Raw genomic sequence first — 15,287 nt, 5'->3', positions numbered from 1 at the left:
GAAGCCAATTCATACATAAATGAATCTCTAAATCGTGACACCACCCCTCCCGCTAGAACTCAGGTTTTTTTAAACATAAAATTTTAGCAAACAATTACGAATACAACCTTTGCTCTGAAGGCTAATATTTTTTTTTTTTTGCAGGAATGGTACCTTTATAAAGATCGTGGTTGCCCCCGTACTTATTTGTTCTTTCTTCATATCCACTTAAATGAAAATACTAGTGTTCCCGTAGCCCAGCCCTCTAGGCTGGTTGGGTCTAGCTCTGGAGAGGCAGCAGGAGCCGTTGGATTTAAACAGTTGGGAGGAATCCTTCTCTACGCTCCCTCTCGCTAGCCGGGGACGTGGTGGCGGCTACCCGGGGCTTTCCGTCCACGCAGTACCGGAATGAAGGAGTCTGGGAGGGGGTCGGGGAAGGAAAAGACGGAAGAGACATTAAGTAATTGGTTCTTGGAGGTATAAAATGATGTTTAAGATCAGCTCTACGGCACCGAATTCAAACGACCGCCCCCTCGGCCGTTTCGGCCCCGCCCCTCGCTGACGTCACTCCGACTTCCCCCTCGGCCCCCGCGGATTGGTCGCTTCCTCCGCCCCCGAAGGGCGGCCAAAGGGCTTGGCGTTCACTTCCGGGTCTTGGGCTGTGGCCCCGGATGCAGAGGATTCTGGGAGCCCGAAAGTCGATGGAAATGTCTGTGTGATCTCCGGAGGCTGCCGAGTCGGAGGGACGAGAGCAGGTTGTCTTTCTCGTCCGAGTCGGGCGGGACGAGGCGGTTGGGATCGGAGCCGCGGGCGGAGGGCCCTGCGTGGGCCCCGGGCGCCGCGGAGAGCGCAGCGCGAAGGCAGCGCTGCAGACGGCGCTCCGCGGGGTCCGGGCCTCCCCGGCCCTCGCCCAGTCGGCGAGGCGAAGTCCGCGGGTTCCTGCCGACATCCGAAGGCGCGCTCCCGGGAGACGGGAATAGTTATCCAGCGGCAGGAAACACGGAGTCTCCCCCTCGGGATACGGACCTTCTTTTATGAAAATCTAGAGACGTGTGCCAGTTCCCCCTACATCCCCCTCTTCATCCCACTTGCTTTTCCGACGCTTAACGGGGTCTTAGGAGCCACTTGTATTATGTTAGTTTACTGTTATTTTGGCTGTTCATTGCCAAAGGCAACGTAAGGCCGGGTCCCCGAGGGTATCAGCATCCGTGGGGGTGGGGTTCCTGCCTTTGGAGCATCCCTTAGATTGTAATTTGTAACTTACAGAAGATCTGACTTGTGCTCTATTGGCTGCCGTAAGAAACAGGTGGATCAGCAAAAGGCTGGGGAATTTTGCCCAGGGAACTGTCAGTGTTTGTTTTTGTTATTTAGTCCTCACGCGAACACATCTTCCCATTGTTTTTAGAGAGCGTGGAAGAGGAAGGGAAAGACGGGAGAAGTACGTATCGATCTGGGAGAAACACATCGACTGGTTGCCTCCTGTCGGGGCCCTGAGCAGGGCCCAGGCCGGGAGGGACCTGCGGCCGCGGCACCTTCCTTGGTCAGAATCGAACCGGGACCCTTTGGTCCGCAGGCCGAGGCTCTGTCACCGAGCCAAACCGGCTCCCCGGTAACTGTTACTGAGGTGTAGCACACTCTCACCCGGGACAGTGATGACATTATCTTTTTGTGTGAGGTTTAAATGTCCCTTTTGTAGTGTCTAGCCTGTTTTCTGTTGTGTGAGGTTTAGATAAAAGGCGGGCGGGGCCGCAGGGGCTCTGGTGGAGTTGAGAATTTTTAAAACTCAGTCGTGGCAATACTGTATTTTACAAGGGCTTTGCTGCTCAAATCCTATATAATAAGAGGCTAATATGCAAGTTGTCCCCTGGACCAGGAGTTGGACCAGGGGGTGGGGCCGGCAGGTCAGCCTCCCGGGTCCCCTCCCCAGGGTTGGCCCAGCCCCATTGGCCCCATCGGGGTGGGCCAGCTGGACCCGCCTGGGCACGAATCCGTGCACCGAGCCTCTAGTCTCGTAATAATTCTATGAAGAATGTCCCCATTCCGCAGATGACAGAAAAGTAAGCTAGGTGACTTGCCCAAGGCCACAGAGGCAGGAGAACGGGAACACAAACTCAGATCTTCACGGCGGAACTTTTTGTGCTAAATAGGAGTTACCTGAGCACCTTAATCTTTGTACACCCTGAGCCTCATTATTTGTTTTCTTGAGAACTTCTGTGTTGAGGTTATTTAAGTAAGTTTTGGAGAGTGAGTTAATGGAAATTATTTCCCAAGGGTGGATATTAATTAAATACTTTAAGAAATGAGAATTTGCCATTTGGTAAATAACTTGATATTATTTTTCTTCACAGAATAAAAGATGACAACAGCAGCTCGGCCAACTTTTGAACCTGCGAGAGGCGGGAGAGGAAAAGGAGAAGGTGATTTGAGCCAACTCTCAAAGCAGTATTCAAGTAGAGACCTACCCTCTCATACAAAGATAAAATACAGGTAATGAAGACTTTCATTTTCTTGTTCACAAAGCAAGTGGCATGGTCATGAGATAGTATAATATGTTTGGGTTATATCACGTAAGTCATCTATTTTTATATAAGTAGAATGTAATAGGATATCTAACACTAAAATTATATGCTAGGATTGTAAGAAGCTACCAGATATTTCTTAAGCAGAAATTCCTGTTAACCAAGAAATTCCTGATAACCAAGAATATCCATAGGTAGATGGAAAAGTAATACATTTCTTCCAAGAGACAATGCACTCTCAGTACTAATCAATATGAAAATAAAGCATTATTGTAATGTTTCCTGAGTTGACCTACTAACAAAAAATAAAGGCATTTTAATGGATCTCCAGCCTTATTATGGGAATATATGTGATTCATTTTGGGATTCTTGAAATATTACAAATATCATGTGGGTACCTATAAGTTACCCTCAGGTTAGGGTAATATCTCTTCCAGTTCCTTCTTTTGTGCTGGAGGGACTTGAGGACAAAGTTGCTTTTTGTGAATTATCTTCCATTGCTACAGCCATAGGTTTTTTAGAAACATTTTTGCCCTGGTTTGTTTCTACTTTAGACAGACCACTCAGGATGCCCCTGAAGAGGTTCGGAACCGTGACTTCAGAAGAGAATTAGAAGAGAGAGAGAGAGTTGCTGCGAGAGAAAAGAATAGAGATCGTCCAACTCGAGGTACCAACACATAGGTCTCATAAGATTGTTGACAGTACCCTAACCAGTTTGGCTCTGTGGATAGAGCGTCGGCCTATGGACTGAAGGGTCCTGGGTTCGATTCCGGTCAAGGGCATGGACCTTGGTTGTGGGCACATCCCCAGTTGGGGGTGTGCAGGTGGCAGCTGATCAATGATTCTCTCTCATTGATGTTTCTAACTCTCTATCCTTCTCTCATCCTCTCTGTTAAAAAAAATATATATATTGTTGACGGTACTTTTTCTTTCACTTGGTAATTGGAATAGGCTACTGTTTGTGTTTGCTTTTAAATATTGGTGTGAGTTGCAACACTACTAAATGATATCATATTTGGTTAGATTAGTTAGATTAAAGGTGATAATAAAGTTGATTCTAGTTCCATCTTCTTATGGTTCTATAGAAGGAATAAGATGACCTGGGGATAGTTAGCAGCCATTGTTTCAGTTTAGATCAAAATGTTTATAAGAGCCAGACTTTTTGAGGCCCCATGGTTTCTGCCTATGAAGTTCTCCCATTTTTGTTGGAAGGCATCTAGGGACATATATTTCTAGCTTATGTAAACTATTCTCTAAATTTCCTGAGAGAGGCTACAGTTCCCATATTAAAATCAATACTTTCATTAATTTATTCAACAAATGTTTATTACCAAGGGCTTATTTGGCAGGCACTGTGGTTTTGATCCCTGTGTCATGATAGACATAATCTAAGTTCTTTGTACCCACAGGTCCCTAAATGTTACAAGCAATGCAGTCTTTGTTTCAGTGAGCTAAGCGTTGTCTGTCTTTCCCAGAACATACAACCTCCTCTTCAGTGTCAAAGAAGCCTCGGCTAGACCAGATTCCTGCTGCCAACCTCGATGCAGATGATCCTCTAACAGATGTATGTTTTGTTTCCTCCTTTCATCTCCATAGTAACTTATATCATGTTTTCTGAAATTTTTTTATTCATGTGGTTTTAACCAGTGCCCTGTACTTATTTTTACTTACCTATTATTCAAATGCTAAACTTTATAGTTGATTTTAAAACAAAAAGTGTTGCTAGTTAATCAAACTTTATCTCTAGAGAATCAAATAAGGAAATGATTTATGAAAGAATTTGCTTCCCTAAAAAATAATTTCTCATATTTACCCATAGAGTTTGGGCTGCCATGTTATCCATCTCCAGAGGGCACTCTTCAGACTGGGCACTCTATCAATAGCAGCCCCTAAAGTTGAACTCTAGAAACCACTGATGCCCCTCCAGAGTGCAGTACACTTAACTGGCTCCCTCTACGCTGAGGGAGGGAAGTGAGCTAAGTGGAAGATATTAAGGGTTAGTGCTTTAGTGACATGAAAATTTAATGGAACCCACAGTCTACAATTAATTTGCAGTTTTCTACTTACAGTGAAATCTGAGTGATCTTTCATGAGTAGCATCTGATTAAGCACATAAATCAGCAATTCTAGAGTGGACAGCTTGAATTAAATAATTCAGTTAATTAAATATAGGGAACTCAGTGAGACTTAATGATTATCCATTTGAAATTGGTTTCTTCTGAGAAGTTAGCACCCTTTTAGTACTTTTGATTATCCTAATAGGTCTAAGTTTTAGGCTGGATAAAACTATTTTGATTCTTAGGGTGATACACTATGTATATATGTGCTGTGTATATCAGTGTAAAGTGTTACTTTTCTAGTTTTAGAAATATTTTTATGTCTAAATTCCCTTTGACCATGTAAATTTGAAAGGTACTTTGTTATACTATTTGTTGTTACAATCTCTAAAACATAACAGGGGTTGACATTTTAGTGAGTTTTCATAAGCTTTTTTGTGGGTTTTGTTTTTTGTTTAGTTGTTGATTTTAATAATATCTAGGTGCATCTATCTCTCCCACTGGGAAAATTAATCCTGCTCCAAAGACCTGGCAATTCTTATGGGGGGAAAATTAATAATGTGAATTTTCTCTTCAATGGGCCATCACATTCTTTTTTAGGAGGAAGATGAAGATGAAGATTTTGAAGAGGAGAGTGATGACGATGATACTGCAGCTCTTCTGGCAGAACTAGAAAAAATTAAAAAAGAAAGAGCTGAAGAGCAAGCCAGGAAGGTAAAATGAAAGTGTTAAATATTTACATCTTCTTTCATAAACTAAAGTAGAAATATTTTTAATTTCAAGTAAAATCTTATATTGGAAATTGTCCCTGGTATGTCTAGATAATATCACCTGTAGATCTAGAAATCTGATAAATTTTTATGGCATTGTAAGTCACTTGGTAATGTGGGAAATTCTTTCCAAATAGTTCAGACATGCTTAATAATGTAATACTCATCTTGCTCTTTATGCACTTATTTGTTTGTTTTCTCAACAGACATGTAGTTAATGTCTATTAAGTGTCAGAAGAATCAAAAATGATTTAGTCATGGCCTACAAAGAACTCACGAATATAATGAGGTCATCGTCTTGTCTTCCCTGTTTCCTGCTTCAGCCTTCTTTCCAGGCACTTGTTGAAGCAGTCTGTCAATCGATTTCACATAATCTAGGGCAATTCACCTAACTTCTCTGAGTCTCCACAGTCTCTCAATTCACACAATGGGAGAAAAGAATATCTAACGCAAAGACAGTTGTAAGGATTAAATAAGACCCATAGTAATAACAATAAGAGATGAAATTGGAGGCAGGAACAGGCCAAAAGCATTAGAGAGCCCGACCAGCATGGCTCAGTGGTTGAACTTTGATCTATGAACCAGGAGGTCATGGTTAGATTCCCGGTGAGGGCACATGCCTAGCTTGTGGGCAGGATTCCCTGTAGGGTGCATGCAGGAGACAGCTGATCAATAATTTTCTCTCATCGATGTTTCTATCTCTCCCTCTCCCTTTCCCCCTCTCTGAAGTCAATTTTTTAAAAAAAGCATTGTAAACCAATGCTAAAGGAATTTGGACTCTGTTTTGAAGAATAGGAGCAGCTGGTCAATTTCAACAGGAGATTGGTGAGATTATGCATTTTTAGAAAGATTACTCTGACAGAAGTATGGAAGAAGCTATTCCAATAATCCTCACATGCATTTATGATAATCATGCTTAATAGGAGTTGGAATTGAAAGAAGTAAACGGATGCTGATAGGAGCTATCAAGGAGGTAGAATTGACTAAATAAATTGACTGATCAGATGTGGCAATAAAGATGATCCCATTTTCTGGGTAGATGTTGGTGCCATACACGAACAGGGAATACAGAAGGATGGGCAGAGAGAAAAGAGATGATACAGAAGGGAGGTGGAGAGAAAAGAGATGATGAGTTCTGTTCGGAACATGTTTTTGATGCTTGATACATTATGAGACGACCAAGTAGAGATAGCTGTCTCCCCTTTCAACCAGAACAGAGCAGCTCTTTTATGGCATATGGCATCTGTGTAAGATTACATGTGAGCCAAAGATTGTTCTGTTTAAAAAAAGAGGAAGAAGACTTAGAGAAAAGACTGGCATAGGTTAATGTTTGGAATCTAGGGAGGTTGTAGAGTTCATGTGTTGGCAGAAGGGCCATCAGAAAAGAGATCAAATGTGGGATAGGCTTTGAAGACTGCTAGAATTCAGATTGGAAGAAGAAAAATATTTTACTGCTCAGTTACCAGAGTTTGGCACAGGAGAGCGTAACTTCTATAATAGCTTAATAATTTTTACATCTAATTGTAGAAATCAAAGAATTTAAGAACATTTCTAAAATCACTTGTACACCACTAGAGGGCAATTGTTCCGAATACATAGACAGATGAGCAATTCAAATGCAATGGTTAACCTTTAAAGAGGATAAACATTTTAGACCAGTGGTTGGCAAACTCAGTCAACAGAGCCAAATATCAACAGTACAACATCGATTGAAATTTCTTTTGAGAGCCAAATTTTTTAAACCTAAACTATATAGGTAGGTACATTGTTATTAACTTAATTAGGGTACTCCTCAGCTGGCTTTTGCTAAAAACGTCCTCAGTCTGATGTTTGCTGAGGTCGACCCCTTCCAACTCTCCCATCCACACTCGTCTTGTATACTTGTTTCGTCCATCTCCTTTCGTTCATCCTCTCTATATGTCCAAACCATCTCAACATACCTTTCTCAGTCCTCGACACTACATCTTCTTTCACTCCACAACGTTCCCTAAAATTAACTTAATAAACTTTACTTAAAGTTTTAAGTCAACTTCGCACTGTATGTGCGCGCCCACACGTGGTATTTTGTGGAGGAGCCACACTCAAGGGGCCAAAGAGCCGCATGTGGCTCGTGAGTCGCGGTTTGCCAACCACTGTTTTAGAAGATCTTGTAATTTTGTGAGGTTCATCTGACCTCTGTACAAAAATGTGTTGGTGTTTCTTGGAGTTGCCTGAGTTTTAGTTCCCTGTTGCGCTGGCTTTCTAGTGGTTGCTTTGTGTGTGTCCTAAAAGAACATTTCAAACCAGTCTGCCTATATCAGGGATTGGGAAACTTTCTATAAAGGGCCAGGTTATAACTACTTTAGGCTTGTGGGCTACAAAGCCCCTGTCACAACTATTCAGCTCTGCCTGTTGTAGCACAAGCAACTCTAGACAGGACCTAAATTAATCAATGTGACTATGTTCAAATAAAACTTTATTTACACAACAGGGTGGTTTGGATTTGACCCCCATAATGTGCCTGGTACTTGAATATGGAAAGAGTGGCATCTTTTCCAGGGCTGTGTGTAGCAACCAACCAGTAACTCTAAAGGACATATATCCTGAACATAGACTGGCCAGGACCTTATTACATCACACACATTGTTATAAGTTTGGATTCATTGTATACTTGAGCTCCTATTTTTCTAGCATCTCAGAGTAATGTCTTAAATTTCAGCATTAATATAATTTGTTAAAAAATAAATACATAATTTATAGAAAGCTGTCTGTTCTTAATATATGATGGATGTTCCTGACTTCGTTAAAGATCTGAACAATGGCCTAAATTATTTTTCCCCCTGAAAATTGCATTTTTATCACCTTCCAGTTATTTGGCCTCATAAGAAATTGAAATCCAGTGCTCACAGTTGGATGTTGCGGGGACTGGATGGACAGGGGCGTAGAGGGATTGAGCAAAAAAGAGAAAAAGATCATGGACACAGACAAGTGTGATTGTGGAGGGGGAGGGTATAGGGGAGATAAATGGTGATGGACAGAGACTTGACTTGGGGTGGTGAACACACAATACAGTGTACAGATGCTGTGTTAAAGAATTGTGCATCTGAAACCTGTATAATTCTGTTAACCCATATCACCCCAATAAATTTAATTTAAAAAAAAATGAAGTATTATTAACCTGTACTGAAAATCAGGTTATTTTTCCAGGTGGTTTAACATAAGTTTATTTTATTTATTATTATTATTTTGCTGCTGTTAATTCTCACCTGAGAAAACTTTTTTCCATTCTTTTTGTGGAAAGTGGGGGGCAGGAGGGAGAGAGAGAGAAGCAGAGATGGGAGAGAAACACATTGATTGGTTGCCTCCCACACGTGCCCCAACCAGGGCCAGGGATTGAGTCTGCAACCCAGTGCATGCCCTTTACCAGGAATTGAACCTTGGACCACAAGCCAACAACATTCTAACCACTGAGCAACCGGCTAGGGCAACATAGGTTTATTTTAAATGGACTAACAGAAAGTTTTTTTTTCTTTTTTTTTTTTTAAGAGTATTTGTGAGTTTATTTAAGCTAAACTGTCGACATATGCCGGGAAGCGGAACCTCAACGAATTGAGATAGTGCTCCAGAGAATGGCGGAGAAAGTCTTTTTTTCCATGCTCTATTAAGTTATTAATTTATCATCCCAAGACACAGCAAAGTGGGATTTATCTTTGGGTTAAGATATAAGATAGCATGGAATCAGATAGGCTAGAAGTTAGGATTATGTATTTTTAGACATTTTACCTTCCTAATTCTAAGAGTGAAACTGAGGGGGATTTGAATTTAAAGAAGTTCATGCTAAAATAAAAGTGAAGAAAGATAAGCTTATAACTGGTAAGGTATGAGAGGTATAGAAACAGAAAGTAACAAGTCATAAGGACAAAATGAATAAGCCTCAAGTAATTGCTAGAAATGCATGTTAACATTATAATTTTGAGAGTTTCTTATTTTAGGAGATACTTTTTGGTTAATAAAACTTGTCAATAATTTTAGAGATGCATGTTTACATTGTTAGTAATTCTAAATTAAATTTTTATATTCAGTTATGTATAGCCTTTTAAAAATTGAGGTAATAGTTTTGCTAAATGTCTTTTATGTTTAGTGTATATGTGTGTATATATATATATATACATATACATATATATATATATATACACACATACATTTTAGAATATATGTTTAATTTCAGAGAGAGGGGGAGAGAGAGATAGAAACATCAATGATGAGAAAGAATCATTGATTGACTGCCTCCTGCAAGCCCCCTAACTGGGAATGGAGCCCAAAACCTGGGTATGTGCCCTGATCAGGAATCAAACCGTGACCTCCTGGTTCATAGGTCGACACTCAATCACTGAGCCACACTAGCCAGGCTAGTATACTTGAATTATTAGAATGTTTATTGGTCTACTCACTTAAAATAAGCAAATTCGTGATTACTTCAAAAAAGAAAGATTTAAGTATGCATCTGATGAGTTTTAGAGCTAGAAGACAGTAATGAATGATGGCATGCATGAAACATTTATAATAAAAATGTCAAATTATAAAAAAATGTCAAATTATTTTATTTTGGAAAGGGAGACTTTCTAGTATGTCTTGAAAACAAACAAACGAAAAAAACACTACCTTAATTCTTATCCCTAGCAGTCTTTTAATATATGAGTTGTATAAAAGATTGATGCTGGCCCTGGCTGGTTTGGCTCAGTGGATAGAGTGTCGGCCTGCAGACTGGAGGGTCCCGGGTTTGGTTCCAGTCAAGGGCACATGCCCGGGTTGTGGGCTCAATCCCCAGTGGGGGGCATGCAGGAGGTAGCCAGTCAGTGATTCTCTATCATCATTGATGTTTCTCTCTCCTCCTTTCCTCTCTGAAATCAATAAAAATATATTAAAAAAAAAAAAAAAAAGATTGACCCTGACTTTACTATAAGTAAATACTAATCTTCCTCTGTCATTGACAGGAACAAGAACAAAAAGCTGAAGAAGAAAGGATTCGTATGGAAAACATTCTGAGTGGAAACCCTCTCCTTAATCTCACTGGCCCATCCCAGCCTCAGGCCAACTTCAAAGTTAAAAGAAGGTACTATATACAGTAATCAGTTGAAAATACATACACACATGTGAGTTTTATAGCAAACTATGTGTAAAGCTTTTAAAATTCCACTTTTCACTGGTAATCATCTGGGTCTGATTTTGGAATAATGGAAGAAGGAGAATGAGAGGAAATAATATATTTTCCATAGATATTTACAGTAACCAGCTGTGTACCAGCTACTGTTGTAAGCATTAGAGACGGGGCAGTGCACTGAGCCTTTGACCCTGTGAAGTTCACGTTTTAGCTCTGTGTGTCAAGGATCCCAAGTCCACCCTTCACATTCGGAGACTCACGAGGAGGATTAGGGCCTCAGCATATAGTTGTACTCATGACAAACAAAGTTACACAGCCAGATCATAAGGGGAAAAGGCATCAAAGGAATCCAGGCGCACGCTTCCTGGAGGGGCCACACACAGCACATCTTTTCCCCTGGCAACGAAAATGTAACATCTGCCCAGGGAAGCCCTTTAGAGACTCCATGCCCAAGGGTTTTATGTCATAGAGGTAACCTCTGCCTAGCATATACCAAAATTCAGACTCCCATAAGGGAAACAGGTGTTCCACATAAACCACAGTATTTGTACAAACAGTCTAGGCCAGCCGTGAGCAAACTGCGGCCTGTGGGCCGGATCCGGCCCGTTTGAAATGAATAAAACTAAAAAACAAAGGCCATACCCTTTCATGTAATGATGTTTACTTTGAATTTATATTAGTTCACACAAACACTCCATCCATGCTTTTGTTCCGGCCCTCCGGTCCAGTTTAAGAACCCATTGTGGTCCTCAAGTCGAAAAGTTTGCCCACCCCTGGTCTAGGCACAGTGATAGTGAGAAGATTCTTGGAGTCCAAGTTTCCAAATGCTAGCTTAGGGCCATCCTTGCAAGCGGCACCTTTCTAAGGATAGCAGTTTTAAGCCTACCATATTTACTCTTCTGTATAGTGTGTTTGGAGGGGTGAAGTAAAAGGCTGAAGAGGGAGAGACTATAAACAAAGCTCAGTTGGTTTGAGTATCATCCCGATAAGCCAAGGCTGTGGGTCGATCCTTGATCAGGGCGTATACAAGAAGCAACCAATGAGTGCATAATTAAAGTGGAACAACAAACCGATGATTTATATTTTCTCTGTCCCTCCATCTCGCCCCCCCTTCTCGCTTCCATCTCTCTAAAATCAATTAAAAAATTCTTTTAAATAAAGTTATCTGCTACATAGGAAAACCACTATTAAGCAGATAACCACTACCACCCTTAAGAAGTGAAACAATAATAATAACTGAATATAGTACTTGAGGTAGTGATACATAGGCAAATAAAACAGAACAGCTTATAGGAAGTGCTGAGTGGGAGGAAGCTTGGTTATTTTGTATAAGGTGATCAAGGAACCCTGTAGGCTTAGCTTTCACACGTATCTGTGAGTTCTCACCAGCTCCACTGCTACTATGTCCAAGCAGGCGCTCACTGGTCTGCTTACGCGCTCACACTCCCCTTCCCCACCCCCAGTTTTTTCCTAACACAGCAGTGTTGTGGTCCTTTTAAAGTGAAAGACCACTGTCTCCTGTTTTAGGCTACCCCGTGGCTTCCCAACTCATTTATAGTAAAAACTCGACTCCTTACAATGGCAACAGCATGGCTAAGGACAGTAATTGCCTGGCAGCTGACATTAGCAGAGGCCAGACTCTAAGGTATTTGACCTGAACGTTAAAGGATAGAGATGGGGAAGAATGTAAACGGAAGTGGTTGGGGGAGGTGACAGACACAAGATGTCAAGTTCAGAATGTTGTATAAATCTACGTGGAGATGTTGAGTTAGGTAGCTTGATGAGTGGTTCTGGAGTGAATCCAGGCTAGAGACAATAAATTTGGGTGTTGTCATCTTACAGAAATTTTCTAAAGCCACAAAGACGAGATGAGGTCACCTAGAGAATGAGTGCAGCTAGAGGGAGAAGTCAGAGGACCAAGTCCTGGATAACGTTTGGAGAGTAGATAGGTGGTTAACTATCAATACCTGCAACATACTGGGTGCCCAGTACCTACTACCCAGTATTTACATGCCCAGTAAATATTGATTAAATGAAAAAAGGAAAAGGAAAAAAAAAAAACAGGCTAAGAAGGAGTGAGGAAGGAGGTGAAGCAAAAGATTGGTGCGTGTCTTGGAAGCCAAGCAAACAAGGCTTGCTTTCGAAAAGAGGAGAGTGATAGGTCAAGTAATGATGACAGGGCAAGTAAAATGAGTGCTGGAAAGTGGCCCTTGGACTTAGCAACATGGAAGAGCAGGTTGATGTTGAGACGGAGGCTAAAAGCCTGTTGGGAGTGAGTTGAAAAGGTGGATAGAGGAGAAACTGCATCGAGTATATTGATGTTAAACTCTCCTTTGTCCTCCTGCCTTGTTTGGATGCAGTTAGAACTGTGTGGCGGCTGGAACAGTCTTAATATGCAGGTCACAACTGACCCAGCTCTGCTCAGCTTTTCACTCACCTGTGTCCTGCACCACGATGAGCTTACTGACACTTCCCACAGATGCCATGCTCTTGGCTTATTGTCCGTGTGCAGTGTCTTCTGGCATGCAACTTGTACACACAAACACGTCACATGGCTTCTATTTTATATGTATTTGTGAGAGTATATATTACAGAGTGGATTTTTGTTTTATAGGCTAGATGGTATTTTGAAATTACATTCTTGGTTTTCTATAAAACGTTATTTTGTAGCCCATCCATGGGTGTTCTTTTATGCTTGTGCATTATGAAACCCAACCAGACGAATCCAACCACAGTCCTGCCCTAAGCTCTTCAGCTTCTGTTTCTTCATAGTTTATGCAGATGTGTGCCAATATATGAGCGTTATTGTTATATGCCAGTACTTCTCCTTTTGTTGTCCCAAAATGCAGATACGACAGTGGATGATTACTAAATGCTAACTGATGAAAGAGTACATAAAATGCTTAAAACCGCATAATCTGAACTACAGTAAATTGGTCAGTTATCATCTAGAGTTGTCTGTATTAATCAGGGTGGTACCAGGTACTGCCTCTTTGTTTTAGAACTGAAAACATTTGATATTTATGCAATTAAAGTTTATATATTTCTGCTTTCTGAGTTAGTCAAAGCATCTTGTACTGGAGAAGTGACAAGAATGTTTTATATGTTCTAATTGCCCTTTCTGCTGTGATAGAGCTAGATCACAGCCTATTCAAAATTACTGTCTTCTTTGGGGCATATGTAATTGCTGCCTCTATATACATGCTGAACACCTTTCTGTGTAATGACTAAGCTTTGCAATTCACACGGTGTATCTCCTGATACAAGCATTATAAGAACATTTTATTTTATTTTTCTTCAGGTGGGATGATGATGTTGTTTTCAAGAACTGTGCAAAAGGTGTGGATGACCAGAAGAAAGACAAAAGATTTGTTAACGATACGCTGCGATCTGAATTTCACAAAAAGTTCATGGAGAAATATATTAAATAGTACAGTTTTATGTGCTTTATTAAAGACTATAAAATGTAAATGATCATTCTGACTTTGCTTGGTTAGTTTGTTGTTGTTTTTTTTCCTTTTCCCCCACATTTAAATTGTGAATAGGCCTAATTTTAAGTTCCAAAATATCTTTTTCTTGATTGGTACCTTATTTGATAAGTAAGAACTTGGGAATTGTCTTAAACCAGTTTCCAGTCTCTGAATGTTTTCAGTCAGGTTTTCTTTTTAAGATTCAAAAGGTAATATGCTTATAATGTTTTTAATAATTCAAATAACCAAATTCATGTCCCCCAACTTTTTTGTTTAAATGTATGCAGCTTATGAAACATTGCATATTTTCTTTTGTGTATTGTATTTCTTTGTACATTAACTTTCTCCTCATTTCTCTAACATGGATTTAAGGGCAGTTAATTCATGATATCTTCCTGTGTTTTTTTGAAAAGTATGATGAAAGATTAAAGGATTCCATCGAGGCCCATATGATGCAATGGAAATGTGTCATCAGCCAGGAAGCACCCTGATTTGTGGGAGGGAGCACGGGGTATCTTCCTTTCCCAGAGGCTCCTGGCCCAAGGCGAGCGCTCCTGAAGCTGCTGAGGAAGCATGTGGCACCACCTTGTTCTCCTGGATACTCGGCTGCCATGTTTCTGTCAAATGGGATGGAGTCTGCACACCACCGCACATTAGATGCAAAGCCTAGGGAGATTTTAACATCAAACGATACATGAAATAAAACTTTTGGAACCTGGCCGGTGTGGGTCAGTGGTTGAGTGTCGACCCATGAACCAGGAGGTCAGGGTTTAAGCAGGCTCTATGCCCAGTAGGGGCCATGCAGGAGGCAGCCGATCAATGAATGATTCTTATCTCTCCCCTCCTCTTCTCTCAAATCAATAAAAACATATTTTTAAAAAACAACCTTTGGCAATTGGATTTTGCTTATTTGTTATCTTGGGAGGATGTGTACATGTACAGTAGAAATGTCTACTCAGCTCGGAAATGAAGTTTTCCATAAACCCAGTCTGTGATTTTAAGGGTGAAAGTTTGGGACCAAACATTGAGCCTTCTACAGATACACATAAAGACCCATTCTAAGATCTTATCCCCTAGCCGTGGTCGGCAAACTACAGCTCTTTGGCCCCTTGAGTGTGGCTCTTCCTAAGTCTTAGGAGTACCCTAATTAAGTTAATAACAATGTACCTACCTATATAGTTTAAGTTTAAAAAGTTTGGCTCTCAAATTTCAATCGTCGTACTGTTGGTATTTGGCTCTGTTGACTAATGAGTTTGCCGATCACTGCACTACAGCATTTCCCCAGTGGGAGCCTGAACAGGAATGTGTGCAGCCCTAGTCGGGAGCAGAGCTGGAGATAGAGCCCAGGTGGA

The 15,287-nt window shown here is 40.9% G+C and overlaps 1 protein-coding gene across 1 annotated transcript; it reads left to right on the top strand.

Moving 5' to 3' along the window:
* The first annotated feature begins 569 nt into the window (after positions 1–569).
* CWC15 (CWC15 spliceosome associated protein homolog) lies at positions 570–14,820 on the top strand. The gene is made up of 7 exons (XM_081100144.1): positions 570–734; positions 2,328–2,466; positions 3,053–3,165; positions 3,974–4,062; positions 5,156–5,269; positions 10,299–10,417; positions 13,767–14,820. The coding sequence occupies exons 2-7, from the start codon at positions 2,336–2,338 to the stop codon at positions 13,894–13,896; spliced, it is 696 nt and encodes a 231-aa protein (XP_080956270.1). The 5' UTR covers positions 570–734; positions 2,328–2,335; the 3' UTR covers positions 13,897–14,820.
* Positions 14,821–15,287: the final 467 nt, after the last annotated feature.

Source organism: Myotis nattereri (genome assembly GCF_964212035.1).
Source record: "Myotis nattereri genome assembly, chromosome: 9".
NCBI lineage: Eukaryota > Metazoa > Chordata > Mammalia > Chiroptera > Vespertilionidae > Myotis > Myotis nattereri.
This window is presented reverse-complemented; position numbering and strand designations above follow the sequence as displayed.

Bases quoted from the DNA above. Each gene is read 5' to 3' on its own strand.
- CWC15 (XM_081100144.1), top strand. From the start codon at position 2,336: ATGACAACAGCAGCTCGGCCAACTTTTGAACCTGCGAGAGGCGGGAGA. The intron at 3,166-3,973 runs GTACCAACACAT...TGTCTTTCCCAG, and splicing joins TAGAGATCGTCCAACTCGAG to AACATACAACCTCCTCTTCA. The intron at 5,270-10,298 runs GTAAAATGAAAG...TGTCATTGACAG, and splicing joins CTGAAGAGCAAGCCAGGAAG to GAACAAGAACAAAAAGCTGA.